Source organism: Penicillium daleae, assembly GCF_028827525.1.
Source record: "Penicillium daleae strain IBT 16125 chromosome Unknown utg000002l_segment0_segment0, whole genome shotgun sequence".
NCBI lineage: Eukaryota > Fungi > Ascomycota > Eurotiomycetes > Eurotiales > Aspergillaceae > Penicillium > Penicillium daleae.
In genome coordinates this window covers 3389028-3415347 of record NW_026623150.1, presented here as the reverse complement: position 1 = coordinate 3415347, position 26320 = coordinate 3389028, and the positions used below count along the sequence as shown (strand labels likewise).

Below are 26320 nucleotides of genomic sequence, written 5' to 3'. Positions count from 1 at the left end.
GGATCTATCTAACTATACGTTAACTAACTAACTAGTATTTCCTTCTTCCAGTCTCCGCCCATCCTGCTGTGTTCCGACATAAAGCCACATGCCTAACGGATCAGGCCTAGTGGGGAGTGTTAGAAACAGGATGAGTAATCTATATAGGTGCACTAATAGAAATTACAATGAGTCTGAATTACTATGAAGCCCCTAGCTAGCAATTTGGATGGGCATAAACATGACTAATCTTAGCGGATCTATAGTATCTCCGGGTATCCACCAATCCTGCTGCTCCGACAGGGAGGGAGGACTGGTCATTTCCAAGGGGTTATTAGTAGGGGTCCGTAAGGCTCGGTTATCCATCACGATCTTCTTCATTCAGGTTTGCATGCTCTGCTAGGGAATGCTCCTCGATCTGGACCTCCCGACGATTGAAGGCGTTCGTTACGACATGTGAGATGAGTCGTTCGATCACCGTAGCCACAATGAATGTGATTGGTTAGTTGTCCAACTGTCGATCCAGGGAACTAGAGCTTATAAGGTTAGACTGGGACGGAGGCTCCAGTAATCAAGCCCCGTTAGTCATCGCATACTCCGTAGTTAGTTAGTTAACTAAGTTAACTAATGAGTTAGAGCTGGGAATATATAGTAATCACTCCGAGCGGACATGCCTGGTGATTCAGCAAAGACGGTTGAACTCACTCATCACGCCGTAAGGAAGTTTTCTAATGTTGAGTAATGGACTAAACTTTCTGATTATGCGACCGGCGAAGGATTCTCTTGCTGTATTGCACCGAAGCCATGGGACGGTGTGGAATTGAGGTCTGAACGCTCTCGGTCATAAAGCACTAGAATAGGTGTGATGCCACCGATTGAATGCACCCTTTGCGTGATTGTTGTTTGGACACATAATATAAGGACTTTGACTTATACACCGCCACTGGATGCCTTGTTGAACGGTTCCACTACCCTCACACCTTTACCATGTCCGCCCTGCCCTCCACCATGGCCTCTGCGGCATCAAGTATGGACGCAGAGTCCACAATTGCCGACGACAATCTTCAAACCCCGGATGTCAAGGAAGAAACGGAAGATGTCCCGATCTATCGTGCCGGAGCGACATGGCACATGGCCCCCGAATTGCGCCAGATCCAGGAACGAGATGAAGCCGGGGGCGAGAAGCCGAAAATGCTCGGCGTGGCCTGGCAAAACCTCACCGTCAGGGGCCTTGGTGGCGATGCCACATTCAATGAGAACGTCGTCTCCCAGCTTTTTCCTTTCCATCGCAGTAACAAAGGCAGCAAGACTAAGACCATCATTGACAATTCATTCGGATGCGTCAAGCCTGGGGAGATGTTGCTCGTTCTTGGACGGCCCGGCGCGGGTTGCACGTCGCTGCTGAACGTGCTCTCTAACAACCGCCTCGGCTACAAAGAAGTCACCGGAGACGTCAGCTTTGGCAACATGTCTGCTAAGGAAGCGAAGCAGTACCGTGGCCAGATTGTCATGAACACGGAGGAGGAAATCTTTTTCCCACCCTGACCGTTGAAGACACGATCGACTTTGCCGCTCGCATGAAGGTCCCCTACCATCTGCCGCCGGGCATCACAACCCATGAAGAATATGTCCAGTCCTATAAAGACTTTCTCCTGCGCTCGGTCGGCATCTCGCACACCGCACGGACGAAGGTCGGCGATGCCTTCATTCGCGGTGTTTCCGGCGGAGAGAGGAAACGTGTCTCCATTCTGGAGTGCCTCACGACTCGTGCCAGCGTCTTTTGTTGGGACAACTCGACCAGAGGCCTCGACGCCAGCACCGCTTTGGAGTGGATCAAGGCCATCCGAGTGATGACCGATATCCTCGGGCTCAGCACAATCGTCACCCTTTACCAGGCAGGCAACGGCATCTACGACCATTTCGACAAGGTTCTGCTGCTCGATGAGGGCAAGCAAATCTTCTACGGACCTCAAAAAGAGGCCGTCCCCTTCATGGAGGGTCTGGGCTTTATGCTGGATCCAAGTTCCAACCGAGGGGATTTCTTGACAGGCGTGATGGTCCCGACCGAGCGCGTCATTGCCCCTGGGTACAAAGACATTTTCCCACGCACGGCCGAGGAGATCCGCGACGCATACGAGCGTTCCCCAATTAAGACCAGGATGCTGGAAGAGGCTCAGGATTACCCGGTAAGCAGTGAACCGGCCGAGAACACAACCGTCTTCAAGGAAATGGTTACCCGTGAAAAGCACCGGGGCGTCTCTGAAAAGTCTCCCGTCACTACTGGCTTCATCACTCAAGTCATGGCTGCCGTCATTAGGCAATACCAGCTAATGTGGGGTGACAAGGCCACTCTCCTTATGAAGCAAGGTGCCACAGTAGTCCAGGCACTCCTCGGTGGATCTCTGTTCTACTCAGCGCCTAATAATTCCGTCGGCCTTTTCCTCAAGGGTGGTGCTCTGTTCTTCTCCATCCTTTACAATGCTCTCATCGCCCTATCGGAGGTGACTGACTCGTTCACGGGCCGACCGATTCTCGCCAAGCACCGCGCCTTCGCACTGTACCACCCAGCGGCCATCTGCATCGCCCAGATTGCTGCCGATTTCCCCATTCTCTTGTTCCAGGTGACGCATTTTGGCCTTATCCTGTATTTCATGGTTGGCCTCAAGACCACGGCCGCAGCATTTTTCACTTATTTAGTCACCAACTTCATGACTGCTATGTCCATGACAGCTTTCTTCCGACTCGTTGGTGCCGCATTCCCTACGTTCGACGCTGCAACCAAGGTCTCAGGCCTTTCAATTGTAGCGTTGTTTGTCTATATGGGATATATGATTATCAAGCCGGTGATGCATCCGTGGTTCGTGTGGATCTTTTGGATCAATCCCATGGCCTACGGATTCGAAGCTCTTCTTGGAAACGAATTCCATGACCAGGTTATTCCATGTTACGGCCCTAACTTGATTCCCAGCGGCCCTGGCTACATGGGTGAAGGGGGTCAATCATGTGCAGGTGTTATCGGTGCGATACCTGGTGCGACAAGCCTTACCGGCGATCAATATCTCGCAGCCTTGTCGTTCAGTCACAGCCACATCTGGCGTAACTTTGGAATCATCTGTGCCTGGTGGGTGCTCTTTGTGGCTTTCACCATATTTTTCACCTCTAGGTGGAAGCTACTGGGAGAAGGAGGCCGCAACCTCCTGATACCGCGAGAGTTACAGCACAAATCGAAACATCTCTTCCAAACCAAGGATGAGGAAGCGCAACCTACAGAGAAGTCTGTCAGTACCGGATCCGATACATCAGGAAGCAGCCTCGGAAATGATCTGCTCCGCAACAAGAGCATATTCACCTGGAAAAACCTGACCTATACCGTCAAAACGCCTGAGGGTGACCGTATCCTCCTGAACAACGTCCAAGGCTATGTCAAACCGGGTATGCTCGGGGCTTTGATGGGATCTTCTGGTGCTGGAAAGACGACCCTGCTAGATGTTCTCGCACAACGCAAGACCGCAGGCACGATTCACGGATCTGTCTTAGTGGACGGGCGTCCTCTTCCCATTTCCTTCCAACGCTCGGCTGGTTATGTCGAACAGCTGGATATTCACGAGCCCTATGCGACTGTCCGCGAGGCTCTCGAATTTTCGGCACTGTTACGTCAACCTCGCGACACGCCCACCGAAGAAAAGTTGCGATACGTGGACACCATCGTTGATCTTCTTGAACTGAACGACTTGGAACATACCCTCATTGGTCGACCCGGCGCTGGTCTCTCGGTGGAGCAACGTAAGCGTCTCACCATCGGTGTTGAGCTCGTGGCAAAGCCGAGCATCTTGATCTTCCTCGACGAGCCCACGTCAGGACTGGATGGTCAAGCTGCGTATAATACTGTTCGCTTCCTTCGCAAGCTTGCCGAAGCGGGCCAAGCTATTCTCGTCACTATCCATCAACCGTCCGCACAGTTGTTTGCGCAATTCGATAAACTACTCTTGCTGGCCGCCGGTGGCAAAACGGTGTACTTTGGTGATATTGGCCAGAACGCGAACACAGTCAAGGAATATTTTGGTCGTCACGGCGCACCTTGCCCACCTGAAGTTAATCCTGCTGAGTACATCATTGATGTCGTGTCGGCAAAGGGCCGCCTCGATTGGAACCAGGTCTGGTTGAAATCCCCGGAACATGACAGCCTCTCCAAGGAACTGGATAGCATAGTCGCCGAAGCGGCAGTTCAACCTACCGCGGCAAACGATGATCCGCATGAATTCGCTACTTCGCACTGGACGCAAACCAAACTCGTGACGCATCGCATGAATATCTCTCTCTTCCGGAACACTGAGTACCTCAATAACAAGTTCGCTATGCACATCAGTCTAGCGCTGCTGAACGGTTTTACTTTCTGGAAGATTGGAGACTCGCTTGCCGATCTACAGCAAAACCTTTTCACAGTGTTCAACTTCATCTTTGTCGCACCCGGTGTGATCTCTCAACTGCAGCCGCTCTTTATTGACCGCCGAGACATTTATGAGGCACGAGAGAAAAAGAGCAAAATGTACCACTGGGCTCCCTTCGTGACGGGTCTTATTGTCTCAGAGTTCCCTTACCTGCTTATCTGTGCGCTACTGTATTACGTTTGCTGGTACTTTACCAGTGGCCTTCCTACCTCCGGCGAGCATGCTGGAAGCGTCTTTTTCGTTGCAGTAAGCCCGCCCACTTGACCTCTCATTTCGTTGCCTTCCGCGTGTGACAGCTAACATCTTCCTAGGTCATGTACGAGTGTCTCTACACAGGCATTGGACAGATGATTGCCGCCTACACCCCGAACGCCGTATTTGCGTCTCTAGTCAACCCTCTGGTGATCACCACTCTCGTTTCTTTCTGCGGCGTGATGGTTCCCTATAGCCAAATCGTCGCCTTCTGGCGGTACTGGTAAGCCAATCATGCATGTTCCTCGATGATTCATTTGAGCAGATGCCAACACCCGTTTTACTTTAGGATGTACTATCTGGACCCCTTCAATTACCTTATGAGCTCTCTGCTGGTATTCACCACTTGGGACAGATCCGTGCATTGCAAGCCAGAGGAGCTGGCTGTTTTTGACCCGGCTCCCAACCAGACCTGTGGTGAATATCTCAACGTCTACCAGCATGGCATGGGGTGGGGCACGAATCTTCTGAACCCAGATGATACTCTCCACTGCCGCGTTTGCCAGTACACCACCGGTGGAGATTACCTCCGCACGCTGAACTTGAGAGAAGAACACTACGGATGGAGGAATGCGGGCATTGTCGTTGTTTTTGTGGTCGGTATCTACGGGCTCGTGTTCCTCATGATGAAGCTCCGGACCAAGGCCACCAAGAAGGCCGAGGATTGAGGGGATAGCAGAATTCAATCGGGGGATACAGACCTCACTATCTCTTGGGCTGGGCCAAATTGCACTTCTTTGGTTTGTCTTTTCTGACAGAGCCCGAATGGTCGAATTGTTGATGACCGTTTGGCAGCGTTTACATGGTTTTGAGACGGGGTTAATTAGAGTCATACAGTATACAGATAGCTAATCGTCAGCCTTGTTTTCTCCACATAATGAAATGACCGAGCATCGTGACTTTGTGTACGATTCTGTGGAAGAAGTCAGTAGCGTGGGCGAGGATAGAGGTAGTCGTTAATTTCCTAACGCTCCGGATCTATGCACGTGCTCACCCGAACAGGCGCATTCGGATGATGTGAATCACCGGGAGGACGCTCGGGAGACTCAGAATGATGAGCTGTCACTGGATGGGGGGGATGGTAAGCTTGGCATGAGCCTTCAATCATACAACCTGTTAGAGTCTAGGGGGTGAAGGAGAGAAGAGAGAGGGATGACGAGGCCAAGTTCATTTGATTGTCACATGATGATAAGGGAACTGGTACTGGTACCCTTTCGTGGCTCCTTCCGTGTTAGAACGCTACTGTGATGGGATCTGGTACAAAAGGCAGTCAACCATCCTTCCAAAAAGAGATTTATATTTTAACAAAGAATTTTATAGCGTTGATGAATTCATGTAAAATGACATGCAACGTCGAAAGGCCAGGGATTTTCTGAAGTAGCGAGGTGTAGCGCATTTTCAACATCGCGCATTCGGAATGCTGGCCCACGGCCAACGCATATGGGATCGAGAGAGAGGACTGCCATGTGTCAATCACTGAGCTGTGAATATTAATCTGAAAGACTCACGCCTGATGAATGCTAGCACATCGAACTTCGCGTGGAAATCGAATGGCGGACTAGAATGCTCAGAGCCAGTGACCTGAACGATGATGCCTTTCTTGTGCAAAAACCTCTGCACCCCACTTGCGTCGAGCCATTCATCTGAAACAGACTTGATTCCATTTTGCCATGTTCTGGATGAAATCACAGGCTGTTCTAGACAGTAGGCGTTATTATTCGAGCGGAGAGAACTGAGGAATTTAGCATCGAGCTTAATCATGTCCCCAACCTCGTCGTGCATGGCAGCATAAAACGCGGAAATCATGCCGTTGCGCTCAAGGATGGTCAGTTGTCGGCCAAAGATGTCCTGAATCTTTGTGTAATTATCAGGTGAATCCACTAGCAACCGATATCCATTTTCGTAGCATTCTCGGACAAGACAATGTGAGAACGTCCACCCTTGCTTCGTGAGATTTCCGAGAGATACGATAGTCAGTGCACTGTGTAGAGGTGGACTTGGAGTTGAGATTGGAACAGTAGGTGATGATAGATAGATCTCGAATGGGGGGATGGGTTGTTCTTGATAGGGCGGCGTTAGTTGTAACTGTGACTGAGCTCTCGTGGCGGGTGAGGACTGAGTGATGCTTTCAATGATCGGTAAGGTACCGTGTTGTGCGATGTCTGGATTGTAATCTATCTTGATATTTCGCGCAACGCTAAGCTTTCTCGGCTGCGGCGTATCTGCGGCGTTGTTCGCAGCACCCGCCTGATCATGGTCATTGCATCCGCTTTTGGCGAGCGACACGTACTGCTGCGCAATTTTCTGGAGAGCGGAGGTAACCCGTGGGTGTTTCTCGAGTATATCAGCATCAAGGAGAAGACTACTGAATGACAGGAAGGACTCGCTAAGCTCTTCGATGCCCGATTCCAGCTCTTGCACCCGGGTTTGTAAACTAGTGATCATGATCTCCTTGCGCCGGCGATACGTCTGCTGGGCCACGCGAATCTGCTTGCGACGTCGCTGTATAGAATGAGCCGATGCAGACTTGCTATGTTCTTATCAGTTTACCTACCTCCGCGTCCTGCTGATCGTCCGTCATGGTGCGTCGGCGCCCCCTTTTTTCGGGCTCCGGCCACAGCAGTGTTGGCTTCAGCCATTGTTCGTTGGTATTCAAGTATTCGAACTTAATTGATTTTCGTGTTTTGCAGACTATTAGCAACGTACTGGAGAAAACCGCAGGATAGCTAGCAGACATCGTGGCAATAGTTTAATCACCCCGACGTGTCGGATTGTTGAATAATCGAAATGCCCCACGGCACTCTGTCCGAACTTCAATATCCGTGAAATTGCAATCGCCCCACGCCCCCACGCCACCATTCGGTCGATGTTAAGTGCTTAGCATTCTTACGATATTTTTCCTCTTCTTCCACCTTCCGCCACCTACCACACGCGCCTACCGTATTAAATATCATCAAGTCTCTCTTCTTTGTCGAACCTTGCTACAGTATATGCTGAATACCTGGTTCATCTTTCCTTTCTGGAATCTCCGGTTGATCGTTTTCTTCTACCCCTCTCGTAAACCTACGGTGGGTTTCTGATCACCTTGACGCTGTACATATCCACACTGTGACGAATAGAGAGAAGACCTGATGCAGGTATTCTTGGGCGGGTTCTTCTAGCATTTCGGGTATTTTGATGTTGCATATACGCTGGATATCTGATTATAACTACGTGGTAGCGAGCTCGTTTGTCCGAATCAAGCGTTGGAAGAGGTTACGCGTTGCTAACTGGTTGCTGTATGTATCCAAGGTAATAGGTTATCGAAGGTGTAAATCAATGCATTCTGATGTTGTCTGGAAGAACTATCCTACACAGCACCGACTCGTATATTGCTAACTAGGGGCTATTTATGTGCACGAGTCATATATCCATCCATTCTTATTCCCTGGTTAACTCAGGCAACAATGGCGTTTGAGATGTTTCGTCCCCCCACAGATTCAGAAAATTGAGTGAAAGCAGAACTGATACAGCTCTGTGAATGCAGCCGCTGCGTCCCAATCTTCCACGTAGGATAGAGAGATGCTAAGCGGAAACGTTTGCTGACGGTCCGAGCGTATGTCTTCTCCGCTCAGCTCATTACGCTGTGTCTCCCATTTGACTTTTTCGCTCTAGTTTAGCTGAGGTTGGTCAAGGGGCTCTTCCTGTCCGGCGGAAGGGGACTCGTCCTTAGAGTGGCTCATGATGGCGACCTAACCAAAGTTTGACTATAAGGCTAGTTGCGATTCTCTCTTTATAAAGTACCCTTGGATATTATCCGCCGATTAGAGATGAACTAAGCTCTAAAGTCCATCGTTTAGTATCGATATTTCTTAATATCTATTCAGCTCTCCTTCAAGATCTCTTCAAAGTTCTCTCAGTTCTCATTGATGTTCTAAGAGATATCTAAGAGATATCTCACTTTAAAAGATTTTATCTATCATCTTTTGGGTAAAGTACACTCGAAAGCTTTTGATAGCCTTGAGGATGCGGTTGATAGGAATACAACATGTTCATAGGCTTAGAATACTATGGCCTAACGTATTTTCTTACCTCCTTTTCCTATAAGTAACATCGTACATTCTGTTATATGCTAGGACGCCTAGCGGTTTTATCAATCCCTTGTCTTACCAGCCCAGCCAAGTGCCTTTTGAGGGGTGTATGGTGTATACTCTCTTGTTATTGGTGAGCATTGTATCAGATCAGCTGGAATCCAAGAGCAAGAACTCTCTATAAGCTCATCTATCACCTATAATATACCTCTCTAGACACACCTGTTCTACAATGTTCTAGTAGCATGTAGGCTCGAGTTGGGTTTTAGATAGGTTGTATAACACCGAGTGGAGAATTACGTTTTATTTGCCTTGGGCATTCGCAAGAATCGGTTATCCATATGCTGGTCGAAATCGGCTTAGAAGCGGGTGCCTTGCTGTTACGGAGCAATAGAGTAGATGCAGTAGAAAACCCCGTCCGTCAGGCGCACATTTTCTGCATCTTACCTGGGATCACACCGACATGTACAGGTAGAAAAATAGAAGGCCATTCTAGTCTGACCCACGGAGATATTGGCCTAGCCTCGTTCGACGGGCCCAGGCGATGCCTACACAGCTGTCCGTTGTTTGGTACACAGTCGGGTCCTGGCAGACTTGCAATCCAGAAAGTTCTTTTTGAGACTATGGCCAAAATACATCATGTAGGTGTAACCAGGAGTTCATTTGGCTTGTCATGCTTTATTTCGTGTATGTACAAACAGGATGGAATTCCATGCCAAATGGATGTAGTTCTATATTCCCGAAGCGGTATAGCGTGAAAGCCCCACAACACTGCCCTAAGCCCTATATCCGGATTGGGACTGTCTATGGCGGGGTGAAGATGATAGTCAAATGGTCTTGCAAAAGAGAATCAATAGGTAGAAATGGCAGAACTTCCCTGGGCGACTATTTCATGACAATAAGCTGGGAGTAAAGTAATTCAAAATATAGCAATGATTATTGTAAATGACTCACAAAGCCTGGGCGGCGCTCTCTGTAGAATCGGCCCAATCGGACAAACCCCGCCATGACTCCCGCCCAAAATTTCGCGCGCCCCTCCGTTCTTCATTCCACCATCCACTCCGAGTTCCTTCCCTGCAACGCAGACAACATGGCGGATCAGAACACTGTCAAGGAGGCCGAGGTCTCCATGGCCAACCTCCAACTCGATTCGGTTACCGGCGAGATGGTCTCCAAGTCGGAGCTGAAGAAGCGTCTGAAGCTGCGCGAGAGGGAGGCCAAGAAGAAGGAGAAGGAAGCTGCCGCTCCCCCCAAGGCCCAGAAGAAGGTTTCTGCTGAAGAGGAGGAGGCCAACCTGAGTCCTAACGTGAGTGACCGAATCCAGCAGCATTCGTTTCTTCCAATTCAGCGACTGTATTATCCGTCGTCCCATCACGCGCAACATCCTTGCAATACCCAGGCTAACAAAATCCATCCATCACGATTAGCAATACTTTGAGATTCGAAGCAAGAAGGTGGCAAAGTGGAAGCAAACCATGAACCCCAACCCTTATCCCCACAAGTTCCAGGTCACCAACGATCTGCGCGAGTTCCTCAAGGAATACGAGGGCCTCAAGAAAGGCGAGCAGAAGCCCGATATTCCTGTCCGCATTGCTGGTCGTGTCTACACCAAGCGAGCCTCCGGTCCTAAGCTGATCTTCTACGACATTCGTGCCGAGGGCAAGAAAGTTCAGGTAATGTGCCAGGCTCAAAACGCCAGTGGCGATGTACCATTTGAGGAGCAGCACGAACATCTCCGCCGAGGAGACATCGTCGGAATTGTTGGTTTCCCAGGTCGCACTTCTCCCAAGAACCGTGATGATGGTGAGCTGTCCATCTTCGCCACCGAGGTCGTCCTCTTGGCCCCTTGTCTACACGCCATCCCCTCCGAGCATTACGGGTTCCAGGACAAGGAGCTGCGCTTCCGTCAGCGCTATTTGGATCTTATCATGAACGACCGCAGCCGCGAGATCTTCCGCACCCGCGCCAAGATTGTCAGCTACGTCCGTAACTTCTTGGACACCCGTGACTTCACCGAAGTCGAGACTCCCATGATGAACCAAATTGCTGGCGGAGCCACCGCGAGGCCCTTTGAGACATACCACAATGATCTCCGTGAAAAGGTTGTTCCTTTCTCAACCCAATTCATTAATAGATGCTAACTTTGAATCTAGATGTTCGTGATATCTGTCAGATTGCCCAATGCCTGCTAACCTGGATATTAGGTACATGCGTATTGCTCCTGAGCTGTACCTGAAGATGCTTATTGTGGGCGGCCTCGAGCGTGTCTATGAAATGGGCCGTCAGTTCCGTAATGAGGGCATTGACCTTACCCACAACCCGGAATTCACCACCTGCGAGTTCTACTGGGCTTATGCCGATTACAAGGATGTGATGGATATGACTGAGGAGCTTGTCTCAGGCCTGGTCAAGAACATTACAGGTGGCTATGAGACCAAGTTCCACACTCAGACTGGTGAAGAGTACAACATCAACTGGAAGGCCCCCTGGCGTCGGATTGAAATGATCCCTGGCCTGGAAGAGGCTACCGGCGAGACTTTCCCTCCTTCCGACCAGCTCCACACTGCCAAGACTGGCGAGTTCCTCAAGAAGGTCCTGAAGAAGATGAATGTGGAGTGCTCGCCACCCTTGACCAACGCCCGCATGTTGGACAAGTTGGTTGGTGAGTTCCTTGAGAGCACTTGCATCAACCCGACTTTCATCATGGGCCACCCCGAAATGATGTCCCCCTTGGCCAAATATCACCGCAGCAAGCCTGGTCTCTGTGAACGCTTTGAAGCTTTCGTTGCCACAAAGGAAATTTGTAAGTGCCCCATTCTGTCCTATCCATGTCGAGTCCACATCATGTTTTTGGTGTTTAACATGACCTTGTACCCCTATTCGCTCTCCTTCCAGCTTCTCTATGCTGACATCCATACCCAGGCAATGCGTATACCGAGCTCAACGATCCATTTTCGCAGCGTGAGCGCTTTGAAGAACAGGCTCGTCAAAAGGAGCAGGGTGATGATGAGGCCCAGCTCGTCGATGAGAACTTCTGCACATCTCTCGAGTACGGGTTGCCCCCGACTGGTGGCTGGGGTATGGGAATTGACCGCCTGGTGATGTTCCTCACCAACAATTACAGCATCAAGGAGGTGCTTGCATTCCCCATGATGAAGGAGGACAAGACTGCGGAGCACGGAAAGTCTGTCCTGGATGCTGCAGCTAGTGCGCCCCAGCCTGAGGAGGGCAACCGTATGTTATTAGTTTCTTGCAATTTTCACGAGCCGATCTCACTAACGATGAACCTGCAGCCAACTAATAAATGAACAGGATTGGGCAAAGATAGATGGGTCTGCAATATCTTATGTGAATTGATATCACAAGAATATCACGTGATGGTTATTGTGTGGATGATTGCATGAAACTCGTCATGATTTTCAAAGAAAAGAGGTATCGTTTAAGATAGCATAGATATTGCAAAGCAAAATATACCGTTCATATTCATGGATTTCTGTCGACAAAAAGCAATGCCCGAGTAGGGGCCGTGGTGACTAGATAACGTTGTAACAACGCCTGGTCAACTTTATCTTAGAGTAAGACCCGTTTCAATGACTTCGATTATGTACTTACTCTTCGAGGCAGAGAATGGCAATTTCCATGCTCTCGTTTGTCTCCTTTTGCTCGCGACTAGTCCGTCATAAAAAGGAGGCAGAATATTATTCAACCTCCTTCCCTTCGTAAATTCTTTCTATTCTCAATCACTGTTTCATCTTGGCACACTTGCAACCGAAACCATGCTTCCTCTCCCAGGGCCGTCGAAGCCGGGTAGTAGGAAAAGTCCCTTTCTTGACTCTTCCACCGACAACAAGCGACGTCGAATGTCAAACTCGCCTATGCGTCCTTCCAGTGCCAGCGATGTGTTGATGAATCCAAGAGAACCTGTTTTCAACAGATTTCATGGCAGTCCGGGGGTATCTCTGGGGAGGCATCTACCACTCCCGGCAATAGACCTGGCCTATCAGCCAAGTGGGCCGGATCAAGATGTACTGTGAACCATGTTGTGCTCATAACCTCACGTTGCAATTCAACTAACTTAGACTCATAAGGCCAATAAGCTTCTTGGATGCACTCCTCATCCGACGGGTCATGTATGCTCTTACTCAAAAATCACGTTTTTCAGTCTACTAACACGGTAATTCCGATAGATGCAGTGGCCTGCCCAGCCTGCCAATCCACTCCTCTCACATCAATCAATCTGGAGACATGATGAAGGACGCGATGGAATCAGAGAGCCTGTTCAGCAGAGAGGCATGTTAATCTATCCCCAAACTCGATCACAATAATGCTAAACCACCCCAACAGAAACGCCCACACCGTCCCCCATCATAAAACGGTGCTTCAATCATGGACAACAGCCGACATCTCCCAATAGTGACGCTTTCAGAACTCCCCAAACTGCATTACCATTTCGGCCTCATCCATACGGGTGGTATCAACACCCTACACCTCCTCAAACTGATCCTCTACAGACCCCTCTGTCTGTACTCCCGAGGGCATTCCCGCAAAGCGCGGAACCTCAACAGGCTACACCTCCCCGAAGTGATCCCCCAAAACCTCCTCAAACTAAACTGCCATTCCGACCTCGCCAATTCAAAATCCCCCAGAAAGAGCTAGCAGTCCAGCTAGTCGAGTTCGAAGAACTAGCAGCCCACACAGCGAAATGCGACGTCTGCGACAAACGAAACACAGACGGCATGGTGCGCTGCAAGCCATGCGGATGGCAATGCTGTCGTCGCTGTCTCGCCGAAAGAAGTGGAGATCGTACGCATCCCAAGGCTGGCAATTTACATGTCCCAGATGATGTGGCCCATGCACAGAGACATACAACCAGGAATCCGGTTACACCTTCATCGAACAGACAACGTCCCATTGCGTCTGAGCGTGTGGCTATGTCGTATGCTACTCCCGAGGAGGAAGCAGCTATGATTCTTCTCAATCTCAAGAATGGAAATAAGAATACGGGTGGACTCACACGTGGCAGTGGACAAATCGCTGGTCCTTCTTCTCAAACGCCCGGCCGAACCGTAGATGACGGTCTTGAATTTGACAGCGATGAGACTGAGATACTGCCAGACATCAACACTGATGACGAGACAGATGAAGATGACAATTTGCCTGAAAAACTCGTCAATGTGCGTCGCAATCCATCCCGCAGGGCGAGACCGGCTGACATGAAGGAGTGAAGGCCAGAAAGATACTGCGTGGATCAAGTGCAGTGTAGCATGGAGAGACGGGGATCCTAGTTCATATGTGGTAGCTTAGGAAATGATGGCTCTTTGACTTTGTCATTTGCATAGACTGTTCATTTTATTTTTTTTAGTCTTTACAATTCGTAGATAAGATACATATACAAGAGACCCTTGAAGTGATCAACGAGTCTGGAAAGGAATGGAGATGGTATCAGAACAAGGCTGTAGATCGCAAAAATCCGCCTTGGTCAACATATTCATACAATCAACTGGGATGTTGTGCTTTACAGTCGCTTCATGGCCGAGGCAGTGGAGCTCGATAGCTGCTGGCTACGGGCCTTGGCAGCCATCTGCAGAAGCTTGGCCGTGCGCGAGGGGTGCCAGACACGGCTACCCAGCACCATGACCCAAGTGAGGAGGAACAAGCTACCAGCCTGGTGGGCAGAGGCAAGCGGGGTGGGGACAAGGTAGAGAAGAGTAGAGATACCGAGGGCAACTTGCATGCAGGCGAAACCGACAACACCGTGCATACCCTTGCGAGCTGCAGGGGGCAGGAGACGCTTCACAGTGGGCGAGCGGCGGGAGTAAACGAAGAGAGCCATGATGGAAGTGAAGGTAGTCATGGCGAGGATGCGATGGTCAAGCTGGACGAGGGAGGGGTTCTCCAGCATGTTGCGCCACCACAAGTCGGACCGGTCCTCACGGCGAGAGTAGTGGGCATCCCACAACTCGGAGCTAGGAGGGGCAAGACCCTTGCCCATATAGGGGAACTCGTTGTAGATAAGACCAGCATCGAGACCGGCAACAAGGCCGCCAGACATGACAGTAGTGAAGACCAGAATAGCAAGACCAGCAACGGAGCGGCGGAAGAAGGCCAGACGGGGATCACGGAGGGCCTCAAGCTGCTTCAGACCCTCGGTAGCATCCTTCATCAGACGGTGAGATCGCAGGATAGCAAGACCGTTCCAGAGCATAGCGACGTAGCAAGTAAAGGCAGCACCGAGGTGGGCAGTAAGACGGTACTGGCTCACACGAGGGTGGCTACCAGGGGCGAACAGATCATCCTTCAGGCCAGACTTGACCATCCACCAGCCCAGGAAACCTTGGAAACCAATCAGGCCGGCAATACCAGCCAGGCGCCATGCCATGGGCGTGGAGACCTTCTTGCGGGCGACGAAGTAAACGGCCGGAATAACGAACGAGAGACCGACGAATCGGCCCCAGAGGCGGTGGATCCATTCCATGTAGTAGATCGACTTGAACTCGGACAGATTCATGTTGGGGTTTAACAGCTGGAACTCGGGCGACGCGCGATACTTGGCGAACTCGGACTCCCAGTCTTCGGCATTCATGGGCGGCAGGGAGCCGGTGACAGGGCGCCATTCGGTGATACTCAATCTGTCCAGATAAAGCATCTGTCAGCAAATCTTGAATATGAAAAATTGACAAGATACACGAACCCAGATTCAGTCAAACGAGTCAGACCTCCAAAGACCACGATACCAAACACACTCGCTGCGCTACCTAGAAGCCAGTATGCAACAGCCTTGTCGCTAATCTTGGGGAAGCTCGACTTGGCTTTGGCAGCGGCCTCCTCGGCCACAGCACCCACGGTTGGTGCAGCCACAGACCGTCGCAGGCTCGAGGTGAAGAACTGGCGGTTCTTATCGGTGAATAGGGACGACCGGGTCATGCTAGGCTTGGGAGACGGCACCGCGGCGAACCGGCGCACGGATTTGACGGCAAAGCCTTGGTTTCGCAGGCATTGTCTGCAGGTGAAGAGGTCTTTCGATAGACGGGGTGCGATGCTCCGCCATGCCGGCAGAGCTGAGCTTAATGAAGCCATGGTGACTGGTGGCAGCAGATGCCCTTGAGGAAAGAAAAAGGAAATGGTCCGTAAATCGTAAGATGTTGCGCGGAATGCCGAGCGCCAATCAGCGGCCGGGGATTTGCTCGACTTCACTAAGAGCAGTACAACAACCGTACAACAGTCAATTGAATTGAAGAGATAAACTGAAAGAGGTATACTATATCCTTGGATCATGAGAGTTAACATTGTACTCCCGGAGGCCAATCATCTTCTCTTTGAAACCAGGGTAGCCGTTGATTGGTGGCGAGACGTACTCATGTTCATGCCTGAGGCAGCACAATCATTGTCTGGGGAGCTTCCCGGCGCATCTGCTCCGTCGCGCATCTGTGTTTTGCTGTTTGTCCCATTGCTTCACAATACAAAGCGGACATGTCGTACGCCGTCGAGTCAAAGAAGCGCAAGTTCCACCGTGTGCTGGAGTCCATCTCCAAGCCCCTCGCGACCGATACCACCTCCAAACCGACCACCAAAGGGCCCGCCACTGCGACCCAAGACCGCATTCCAACCAATCTCTCGATCAAGAAGGTCCGGCTGAGCGACAACGATACATCCGACCTTACATCTGTGCGCAACTCTGTCCTTAAAATCTCTCGACCCGCCCATCGAACCGCATCCTCTTCCTTAACCACGCGCCCGAATTTCGTCCCGTGGGATCGCGCACGATTCCTCGAACGCCTAGAGACCTTTCGTCGCGTTGACCGATGGACCTCGAAACCTGCTCCGATCAATGAAGTCCAGTGGGCAAAGCGAGGATGGATATGTACGGATGTGATGCGAGTCAGCTGCATCAGTGGGTGTGGCGGCTCGGTAGTTGTCAAGCTTCCGGATGAGATTGATGAGCTTGATGGATATGATATGGAGAAAGTTCAAGAACGAAAGGAAGTCCGTACGTCAACAAAAAGCAATTGTCCTGGATTTAGGTCAAGTATATGCTAATGGAGATGACTTATAGGCACAAAACTCGTCGAGGAATATCAGAAGCAAATCACAGAAGGACATGGCGACAATTGCCCGTGGAGGAACAGAGGGTGTGATGGTATGCCCTACGGTCTCGTAAAAGGCTCTTATACTCCTTATCTGACTATTTTGCAGCTACTATACAGCATCTGCCTTTAGCAAATACGGATGCAGCCATATCTGGTCTTCGAAGTCGTTATCTCCATCTCTGTCGGCTTGGCGACAAGCTACCAGCTCATGATAGCATCCAGACGCCAGACGGCTTCGATATTGAAAGCCTGATAAAATCACTGCCAGAAGACTGGTTCAAAGAGTCCAATGGAGTCCCTGAGTCTACCAACCCACCCGCCGAGGTGAACGGAGACAACAATGGAACCGCTCAACGGCCAGCGGCTGAGTCGCTGCAAACCATTAACCAAGCAGCGATCACTATGGCTTTCTTCGGCTGGGATTCCACCATTGATGGGTCCATGGACCTGGCTGCATGCCGAGCCTGTTTCCGCCGCCTCGGCCTCTGGATGTACAAACCAAAGGAGAACGGGGATGTCTCTGTCTACACATCCCTAGATGCAGCTGCAGAGCATATGGACTACTGCCCATGGGTCGACCGTGTCGCCCAGAGTGGAACCGGCAAGGCCAACGAGAAGGCCGCGAGTCTACGAAGTGGATGGGAAATTGTCACCGAGGCTGTCAAGGTCAAGCACCGCAGACGAATACGCTCTGTCGCTTCGGTCGATACCCTTCGCACCGAACCAAGCACTCCCTCTGCAGAGACATTCAGTGATGAAGGCGCAGAGAATGAAGAAACGAAGAAGGCCGCTGACCGTGAGTGGTGGGCTAAGATTCGACGCATGAGGCATGTCTTGACGCATAAGTCGCCACGGCGCAAACCTGCGCCTCCCCAGTGAGTTGCTTTTGAGCGTCTACATTCATCATATTCATATTTCATATCATTTCAATCATGTGCAAGGCGTTGCGGGCATTGTGGGGATACATTGTGGGGTCATATTCTTATCATGTTGTCAGTATCTCGGGGTTCTCAAATTCAATTAAGGTGATCCTGGTGATTGAGGTTCATGATTTCTACACAGCAATACCATTTCCATCCTTCATTCCTCCTGCAGTCCCCTGCCTTCTGAGGCGTCATGGCCTGAACAGCGTCCTGCTTCATCTATACAGTGTCTACACGACCTATACATCCCTCTACGGCTGCTCGGCTGCACTGTTTGCTATGGAGCTGCTGGCACAAACCCTCTTAAGTCTAACAATTGTCACTTTCATCCCAAGAATTCGTCACTTACACCCCAAAAATTCCTCACTTCATCTCAAATCGCCATATTCATCGTGGTAATCGTCACTTTCCGCTGTAAAAATCGTTACTTATGTCTCAGCGGTAAGTTCATAGACCGACTGTCCTGCAGGTCTACATCGTCACGGTTAAGGAACTCACGAGCTAGGCCGCTGGCCTATACCCGTCTCATCTCCACTGCCTGCATAGTTCCGTCATCCTTCCGAGCTAGTTTCCTTCCACGTCTTCCAATCCGACTATAACATCACCATCATCGTCATTCATCCATCAGAAATCCGATCGATCTACAAATCGTCACTTATTCGTCTTTTCACGCTTGATCCCGCCTTCTCGGCGCCTTTCGCCGCATATCAAATCATCCTCTAACACCTGTAGCGCCCTGTGAAATCCTACATGCTCTCTTGACGACTACTCCCTTTTCATCTACTCTACACTCTTCCGAGAAAGATCTTCTTGGAAACTATCTCCTTAACCACTATCTATTCAACAACCCTCCTCAGGATCTCTCGTCACAACCTTCACCGCGACTCATTCAATCTCCTCAATCTCACATCCTTCCTCAATATCTCGAGTTCTGATCGAAAGCAGCCAAGGATCTATTTCCACGCATTTGCTTTCGTCAGACTACCCCCATACATATCACCGCTTCTTCGTCTTCGCATAAGCCCGTCGCCCTCTTTGTTTTCGCCATTCACTACCCTTCTCATCATTCCCAACACTGGAACTGTCTACACTCTATACCCATTCCGCACCGACGGACCAGTCAATCCCTCATCAAGATGATGATTGAGGAGCAGTCCGCAGTCCCGGAAAGCCCTGCCTTAGTCAACCCTGAAACCAAGATGTCGACCGATATTCAACAAAATCCTACAGTTTCCCCTCTGACTACTCCGCAAATCATGGCTACAAATGTCATTCACGATCCCGTGTCTCAACTCAACATCCAGGACGATGTGGCCTCCAATTTCATCGCTCTTGGCTGTGGTATCTCTCTGCAATCCGTCGCCGGGGATACTGATGTGGTTGGAGTGGCTGGCGTCTCGGATGACGCTTGTCAAGCTCTGCCTACTCAGGATGATCCACCCGTCGTTGAGGATCTCAAAGAGAAGGTTGAGCTCACCCGTGAGTCTTCAGCCCCAGAAGATATAACCAAACATGAGAACCTCCGCGACGACGACCTGTTGGAACCTCATTTCCCCGGGCTCCAAGCTGCGGCGCCCGCTTCGGACTCTGGCCGTTGTGCGTCTCCAGAAACCGAGCCTGTCAGCACTTCCGTCAAGGCAAAGCAGTCCAGAAAACGAGTCCGAGGACCTGTTGATCTCGAGGGCTTACCGGACCCAGCAGATGATTTAACCGAGGCTCAGATTGCAAGTCTCTGTTCCCAGCCTCCAAGAGTCCGTCAGCTTTATCCCCAATACTTCGCAAAACATGGGGCCATCCGCGCCGCATACTCTAAAATCTTGTTTGAGCGGCTTCCTGGCGGCGGATTGCGATTCTCCGAAGACGTTCTTAGATCCTGCTTGCCAAGATGGAAAGAGCATCTGGAGGCAGTTGAACCTGGAGAGTCGTCCAGCCACGCGGGCACTGGCCAGGGTCGCAAGCGAAAGGGGACAGCAACAGCTGCAAAACGTGGTGCCGACGAGGATGTCGATTCTCACAAGAGAACCAAGAAGTCAAGTGCGTCGAGGAGCGAGGAGTCTCCCGTCGATACGCTAATCACTGAGCCTAGTCCTTCACTGCTCCCTATTATTCCACCTCTTCGTCTTCGGCCCATGATAAGTCGTCGTACGGCGCTTGCTACGGGGCTCCCAGTCGGTGCTCATACTTCTCAGCATTCAGCGGTCCTTGATGCAGGTTCATCCGAAGCTCTTCCTCGAGACCCAGTGAAAGGCCTTGCTGCTGCAGCTCTTGGTCAGAACCAGACGGTTCAAAACGATTCTTCGGATATTCAACACAACAACCCACCCGATGTCCCGAACATGGAGATCCGCAAGGCTCTCATGGGCAATCAACCCGGTTCATCTGGCCACATTATCAATGTTGGCGGTTCTCAGCCACTGGATCCAGTCCATCTGGCAATTCTGGCTCAGCACCTCACCAGTGAAATCCAGCAGATGGACTTTGCTATCCTGGGCACTGCACATACTTCACGCGACCAAGGCCGCATTCAACGCTTGCGTGCTCTATGGGATGCTCTGGTAAATTTGCGCAACTTGTGCGTGGACATGGAGATTGAACAGAGAAGTCACATGGTCTCGAAAGATCGAGACGGGATGGGCAAGTTATGAGTTGATTCGTTTCCACGCAAATCTGGTTTTCGTCATTGCTACTCTTGTGCATTTTTGGGAGTTTTGCTTAGCAAGAAAATCCAAACCGAGAAAAAAAAGTTGCATTAGGCTACATAGGTACGTCCATTTGGATGCGTCGATAGTTTACAAAATTGGATTGTGATTTGTTGTTTGAGCAACGCCTAGAAATATATAGTCATGCAGCCTGTAGCACTATTTTCCGAGGACAATTGAGAAGCTCAACGCCAACGAACTTGTAATGACTCGACGATGAGAATGAGATCTACCGATGACTAGATATGGCTCGATTATCAGGGTTAAGAAGCAAGGCTCGTCATCGTCTGGTCGTATCATGTGAATGTAAAGGCGTGGAGTTGTGATTACGGCAGCTGCGGCCAAGACCCACTGGCAGCGGAGGTCCCTTCTTCCACCAAAGTCATTTTCGAAGGAACCTCCTCACTATGCAACCCTAGCGAGTCTCAGGTGAACGGCTGAGCTCTTGTCTATTGTCAATCATCACCTATACCTGCTACATTTCCATTTACTCACTTCTTACATTCGAGTCCTTTGATCACTGACTTCGTACCCACCGCAAATCCGATTCCCCGAGGGAATCCGCATTTTCGCCTCGATTCACCTCCTACATACAGCTTTCGAGTTAAAATGGATTCCTCACCAAGCTCGGCAGCTCCCAAGCCCCGCACGCCAAATCCAGCCGAAGTAGACAGGAACGGTACCGCTCCTTCGTCCGGTCCCACGGCAGAGCACAATGGATCACAAGACGACAGGAAGCGAAAGCCCGGCGAGAACGGCACCCCAGAGGCTGATCAACAAAATCAGTCTGGCCCGCTGAACAAGCGTAAGCGCATGCAGGAGCGACACCAGGCTCGTAGACGCGGCCGCACACCTCCCCCCCTCAGTCTTCTCTCGACGAAACCGATCCCGCAGCCCCAGCAATGCCACACCGCGCGACGACTACTCGAGACGTTCTCGATCCCCCCTACCGCCTCGGTCACCAGAACCCGAGGAACAACCGAAACAGCGCAAGCGGCCTGGCGGTGGCGCACGGGCGGGCCTGATGAACTCGGAGCAATTGCGGCGGCGACAGGAGGAGCGCGATCGCGCCATGGAGGAGGATGCACTGCGGACATCGCGAGACCGCGGCGTGTCGGATGTTGTCCGGCAGCACTATAATGCTGTTCCCCAGCGGGGCCGTGAGTGGCGCAAGACTGAAAGCACGATCAAAGGTCTTCGCAGCTTCAACAACTGGGTGAAGAGCACGCTTATTCAGAAGTTCTCGCCCGATGAAGAGTTCGCCGCACGCTTCAATGACACCAAGGATTGGGCTGATGATAGCATGCGCCCGAATCCGGCCGAGGACAAGCAGCTGCTTGTGTTGGACTTGGGCTGCGGCAAGGGCGGTGACTTGGGCAAGTGGCAGCTTGCGCCACAAAGGGTGGAACTTTACGTTGGACTCGACCCGGCCAATATCTCCATTGAGCAGGCGCGGGATCGATATGGTCAGATGCGGTCTCGTGGCGGAGGTGGCCGTGGCCGTCGACCGCCGCCTCAGCTCTTCCACGCGGAGTTTGCGACCAAGGACTGCTTCGGCGAGTCACTGGCTGATGTCAACATTGTCCAGCGCGTCGGCATTGACCCCAATGCTGGACCCGGTGGCTCTCTGATGGCATCTCGATGGAGCGGCGGCGGTGGCTTTGACGTGGTGACTTCGATGTTTGCTATCCATTACGCTTTCGAAAGCGAGGAGAAAACACGCCAGATGCTCAGCAACGTCGCTGGTTGTCTGAAGAAGGGTGGCCGCTTCATCGGCGTGTGCCCGAACTCGGACGTGATCACCAGCAAAGTCAGTACTTTCCATAAGAAGCGCAAGGAGCAGGAGGCCGCCAAGCCTGCCGAGACCGAAGGCCCCGAGGATGGCGAGGTTGAAGAGGAGGAGCGGTGTGGATGGGGTAATGATATCTATAGTGTTCGCTTCCCTGGAGATACCCCCGAGGATGGTGTCTTCCGCCCGCCATTCGGGTGGAAGTACACGTACTATATGTCAGAGGCAGTCGAGGGTGTTCCTGAATACGTTGTTCCTTGGGAAGCGTTCCGAGCGTGAGTCTTATATTGATATATCCCCGTTTGGTCCAAATTGCTAATTGTATCCTAGCTTGACCGAGGATTACAACCTGGAGCTGCAGTACCGCAAGCCGTTCCTGGAGATTTGGGAAGATGAGAAGAATGATCGTGAATTGGGGCCGCTGAGTGAGCGGATGGGAGTGCGGGATCGCAATACTGGAGAATTGCTGATGACCGAGGAGGAGAAGGATGCCGTCAGTAAGTGCTTCTATACGACACATGCCAAGCGTTTCTTGGTACTAACCCCAAGCAGGCTTTTATCATGCATTTTGTTTCTACAAGGTCTAAAACTGTATTTATTTCAATGGCCTCGCATGCTTGGCGAGGCTACTTATTCAAAGAAAAATAGATGGAGATAATGCTCCGACATGAAAGAGATCTCGTCTGTAACTCCACATTTTAAAACTTCAGCCTCCAAGTACAATCGTTCATGGTATCTCCAGTCATAATAGTGTCGTCCGATGAACATGCATAGTTCTGCAGTTCCAGGCGATAAGCTTATCTGTGCAATGTAACCCAATCAGGACTAGTGCGGTCGCGTCGCGTTCGGATTTCGATTGCTTTGTCTACTCAATCCACGCAGAACCATCTCAAAGATATATCAATTCACGACCCTTGGCAACTTCAACCTCCTAAAAGCTTCCCCAATTTTCAAGAAGATCACACGCTTTGGCTTGACCACTTTACCGCCGGGATGCTCTCCGCAACCCCAGCGCGACAGCGCAACTCCATGTCCCGTTCTCGTCCCCCACCAAGTGTACGCTCACGAGCCACCCCAAGATCCAACAGAAGAGCCGCAGAAGCTCCCGAGGACACAGAAGAACCGGAACTACCAGAATACCAACCTCCCGAGGCACCTCTATCCGCAGAAGCCCACCGCCAGCTTCACCAACTCTCCGAGAAACAATACTTCGAGACCATGCAGAAACACATCCACGATGCGGGCGTGCAAATTACATACTCAGCCGGCGAAGTTAGCGATCGTCTCCGCGATGCGCAAACCCGATACGAGAAAGCGAAAGAAAAACGGCGAGCCGAGCAAGAGGGTCAGGACCAAGATGCTGAGAGTGAGGATGAAGAGTATCAGCGGCTTGCGGAGCAGGAACGACAAGTAAACTCTATTATGGGCCGATTGGAAGAGAAAATGCGCTCTGTTGTTGATAGTGATGCCAAATATATTGGGTTGAAGGATGCTTTGGATACCCTCGACAAGGAGGAAGCTCGGGCGCAGACTGTTTTGCTGGGTGAGCGACAACTCCGGAGTCATCGGCGAGCGACGCGGCGGACGGGTAATGAAGAGGAAGAAGAGGAGCAAGAAGATGAAGAGGAGCGCGAGTCAACGCCAGTGCGAGAACTTCGCGAGCATAACACAGAAAATCCGCCGACTCAAAGGCTAAATACCTCGCTGGTCGAGGGTCAAAAGAAGTGGGAAGAGCTGTCGTTGACTCAAAGGTATGTTCTCAATCTGTTCTCACTATGAGTTTGTCTAACCGCTCGGATGATACAGATACGCCAGCAACAATGCTTATACTGGGTTCTACCGCGTCGTGCATGACTCCAAGTACCCCGACAATGAAGCCCCGCCCATGCCAAACTCCTCAACATGGTTCTCACACATGGAAGACCATGATACCGCCTCTGGTGCTGGCGCTTCGAGTGGCAGTCCATCAACTCGCCGAACGCGCAACCAGCGCCAGCCGTCACCTGCCGATTCAGACGACATTGCCATCGAGCGTGAGCGCATCTCGCTGGATTGCCCCATCACTCTGGTCCGCTTCCGAGACCCGGTTACTAGTACCAAATGCCCGCACAGCTTCGAGCACGATGCTATCATGGATATGATCGCGCGCTCACGACCTATGCCTGGTGGTCCCGCCCGGGTCAAGGCCGTCAAGTGTCCTGTATGCTCAATCTTCCTTACTGCTAGAGACCTGGTCCGTGATACAGCCTTGCAACGTCGGGTTCGTCGCGCGGAGGAACAGGAGGCGCGGCGGGCGGAGGAAAGTGACTCGGACGAGGATGATGAGCGGCGCAAGCGAAACCGGGTGACGCTGGCAAGTGATGCCGTGGATCCTGATGATGACGCGATGGACGTGGATGCGCCTGCGAGGACGCAGATTAAATCTGAGCCTGTGCAGGTTATGGGGGAGCGGAGCCAGACGAGGGAGTCGGATATGGCTGATGAAGATGAGGAAGAGGAAGAAGAGGAAACCCAGAGTAGTGGAGATGGGGAGGTAGAGAGCGATGAATAGATGACCGAGTTGAAAACATGTATGAAATACGATATATGCGTTGCGTGAATGCTCGAGCAAGTTGGGGTACCATCCATCAACTTTCTCTATAGAGATTCCCTTGACCAGCGAGCTCGCCTCAAATTGACCTGCAAGTCCCCTAGAAAACAACATCCGACGAAGGAATAGCAATATTACCATCAGCCACCAGCACCCCGGTCCCTGATAACTCGATATTCCCCGGCCAATACCGACCCACACTGACTTTCATCAAACACTCCCTCCCAGTCCTCAACCCCTGCACAACCTCAACACCAACAGCCCCCGACCCATCAACTCGATCAGAAAGCAAACTCTTGCCATTTTCCCATACAAACGCCGCCAACGGCCCCGCCGCAGACCCAGTGGCCGGATCTTCCATGCCCATCCCGGGACTGAAAAATCTCGCCTCAAATCTCGGATCGCCATTTGCGCTTTCAACAGAAGTGAAAACATAAACGCCGCTGTTGTGACTTTCCGTGCTAGCGAGTTCCTCCGCAATGCGCTCTTGATTGGCGAACGAGACTCGGTCCAGGGCTTCTTTGTTGATAAGTGGGATGAGCAGGTGTCGAGCCGGTGAGGTTGTCACTACTTGTGCTTCGTCGAGGAGTGTAGTTCCCGAGGGATCTTGGAGTCCGATATCATCTGCGTGGATGCCGAGAGCATCGGCTAGTGATGCTTTATTGGCGTGTTTGTTCAGGAACTGAGGTTCGCCGTGACGCATGGAGATTCTGATTTCCCCGGTGGGGGATTTGGAAACTTCCACGCGTAGTATAGCTTCGCCGAGTTGTTGCTGGTAGATACGTGCATCGTGGTTAGATGGTGCGTTGCATGTCCCTGAATGGACAGCCCACCACCACGCGCCGAGGGAGTTGTGGCCGGCTCCGAAGACTTCTTCTCCATTGGGGAGGAATGAGCGTAGACGTAGATTGGCGTCGGAGTTTGTGGGGGGACAGATGAATGTTGTCTCGGATAGGTTGAATTGACGGGCTATTAGTTGCATTTGGGTCTTGGTGAGGGTGTCGCTGGTGTTGTCTACCACGGCGAGGGGGTTGCCTTTGTAGGCTGTGGAAGAGAAGACATCGACGATGTAATACCGGAGTGTCGTCATTGGGAGAATTAATATTCAAGAATGTCGTTTGTTCAATACAAGTTTACAAGTCAATGTATAGTCAGTGAGAAAATTGTAGTCTTCTCATGCGTCAGCACTGCTTGGAATAAATAGTAAACAACCACGACTACGACTACGACTTGGAGAGATGACAAATTCTATAGTTACCTCTCGTATTCGGACATTACAAATTCCCCACGCTTTGGAGAAGTTTTCTCGAATCTGCTATCGTGGTCTTGGCTACATGAATACGAGTCCAGTGTGCTTGGCAAGAATGGGTACTAGCGAAACCAGGGACATTCACATAACTGTCATGATGCACCATCAATAGCCGGATCTGCATGATATCCTATGGGTACCCTGTAGATTAAGGGTGGGTTCAATGGCATAACC

At 51.2% G+C, this 26320-nt stretch overlaps 9 protein-coding genes across 9 annotated transcripts; 6 read left to right on the top strand and 3 right to left on the bottom strand.

Annotated features, from left to right (window-relative positions):
* Positions 1–987: 987 nt before the first annotated feature.
* Positions 988–5347, top strand: N7458_002238 (uncharacterized protein; the record flags this gene model as incomplete). The annotated part of the gene is made up of 4 exons (XM_056905621.1): positions 988–1474; positions 1534–4673; positions 4739–4902; positions 4969–5347. 4 exons carry the CDS (start codon positions 988–990, stop codon positions 5345–5347), a joined length of 4170 nt encoding a protein of 1389 aa, XP_056769728.1.
* Positions 5348–6010: 663 nt separating this feature from the next.
* N7458_002237 (bZIP transcription factor) lies at positions 6011–7260 on the bottom strand (the record flags this gene model as incomplete). The annotated part of the gene is made up of 3 exons (XM_056905620.1): positions 6011–6138; positions 6188–7181; positions 7234–7260. 3 exons carry the CDS (start codon positions 7258–7260, stop codon positions 6011–6013), a joined length of 1149 nt encoding a protein of 382 aa, XP_056769727.1.
* A 2495-nt stretch (positions 7261–9755) lies between these two features.
* Positions 9756–12050, top strand: N7458_002236 (lysine--tRNA ligase KRS1; the record flags this gene model as incomplete). The annotated part of the gene is made up of 6 exons (XM_056905619.1): positions 9756–10055; positions 10177–10851; positions 10903–10904; positions 10954–11552; positions 11672–11983; positions 12043–12050. The coding sequence occupies 6 exons, from the start codon at positions 9756–9758 to the stop codon at positions 12048–12050; spliced, it is 1896 nt and encodes a 631-aa protein (XP_056769726.1).
* Positions 12051–13451: 1401 nt separating this feature from the next.
* Positions 13452–13974, top strand: N7458_002235 (uncharacterized protein; the record flags this gene model as incomplete). Its single annotated transcript, XM_056905618.1, has 2 exons — positions 13452–13552; positions 13650–13974. The coding sequence occupies 2 exons, from the start codon at positions 13452–13454 to the stop codon at positions 13972–13974; spliced, it is 426 nt and encodes a 141-aa protein (XP_056769725.1).
* Positions 13975–14264: 290 nt separating this feature from the next.
* On the bottom strand, positions 14265–15826 carry cox15 (cytochrome c oxidase assembly protein cox15; the record flags this gene model as incomplete). Its single annotated transcript, XM_056905617.1, has 2 exons — positions 14265–15378; positions 15441–15826. The coding sequence occupies 2 exons, from the start codon at positions 15824–15826 to the stop codon at positions 14265–14267; spliced, it is 1500 nt and encodes a 499-aa protein (XP_056769724.1).
* Positions 15827–16219: 393 nt separating this feature from the next.
* Positions 16220–17715, top strand: N7458_002233 (uncharacterized protein; the record flags this gene model as incomplete). Its single annotated transcript, XM_056905616.1, has 3 exons — positions 16220–16736; positions 16803–16886; positions 16943–17715. 3 exons carry the CDS (start codon positions 16220–16222, stop codon positions 17713–17715), a joined length of 1374 nt encoding a protein of 457 aa, XP_056769723.1.
* A 1180-nt stretch (positions 17716–18895) lies between these two features.
* N7458_002232 (uncharacterized protein) lies at positions 18896–20404 on the top strand (the record flags this gene model as incomplete). Its single annotated transcript, XM_056905615.1, has 1 exon — positions 18896–20404. One exon carries the CDS (start codon positions 18896–18898, stop codon positions 20402–20404), a length of 1509 nt encoding a protein of 502 aa, XP_056769722.1.
* A 663-nt stretch (positions 20405–21067) lies between these two features.
* abd1 (mRNA (guanine-N7)-methyltransferase) lies at positions 21068–24798 on the top strand (the record flags this gene model as incomplete). Its single annotated transcript, XM_056905614.1, has 5 exons — positions 21068–21263; positions 21325–22522; positions 22578–22744; positions 23260–23998; positions 24054–24798. 5 exons carry the CDS (start codon positions 21068–21070, stop codon positions 24796–24798), a joined length of 3045 nt encoding a protein of 1014 aa, XP_056769721.1.
* Positions 24799–24937: 139 nt separating this feature from the next.
* On the bottom strand, positions 24938–25927 carry N7458_002230 (PhzF family phenazine biosynthesis protein; the record flags this gene model as incomplete). The annotated part of the gene is made up of 1 exon (XM_056905613.1): positions 24938–25927. One exon carries the CDS (start codon positions 25925–25927, stop codon positions 24938–24940), a length of 990 nt encoding a protein of 329 aa, XP_056769720.1.
* Positions 25928–26320: the final 393 nt, after the last annotated feature.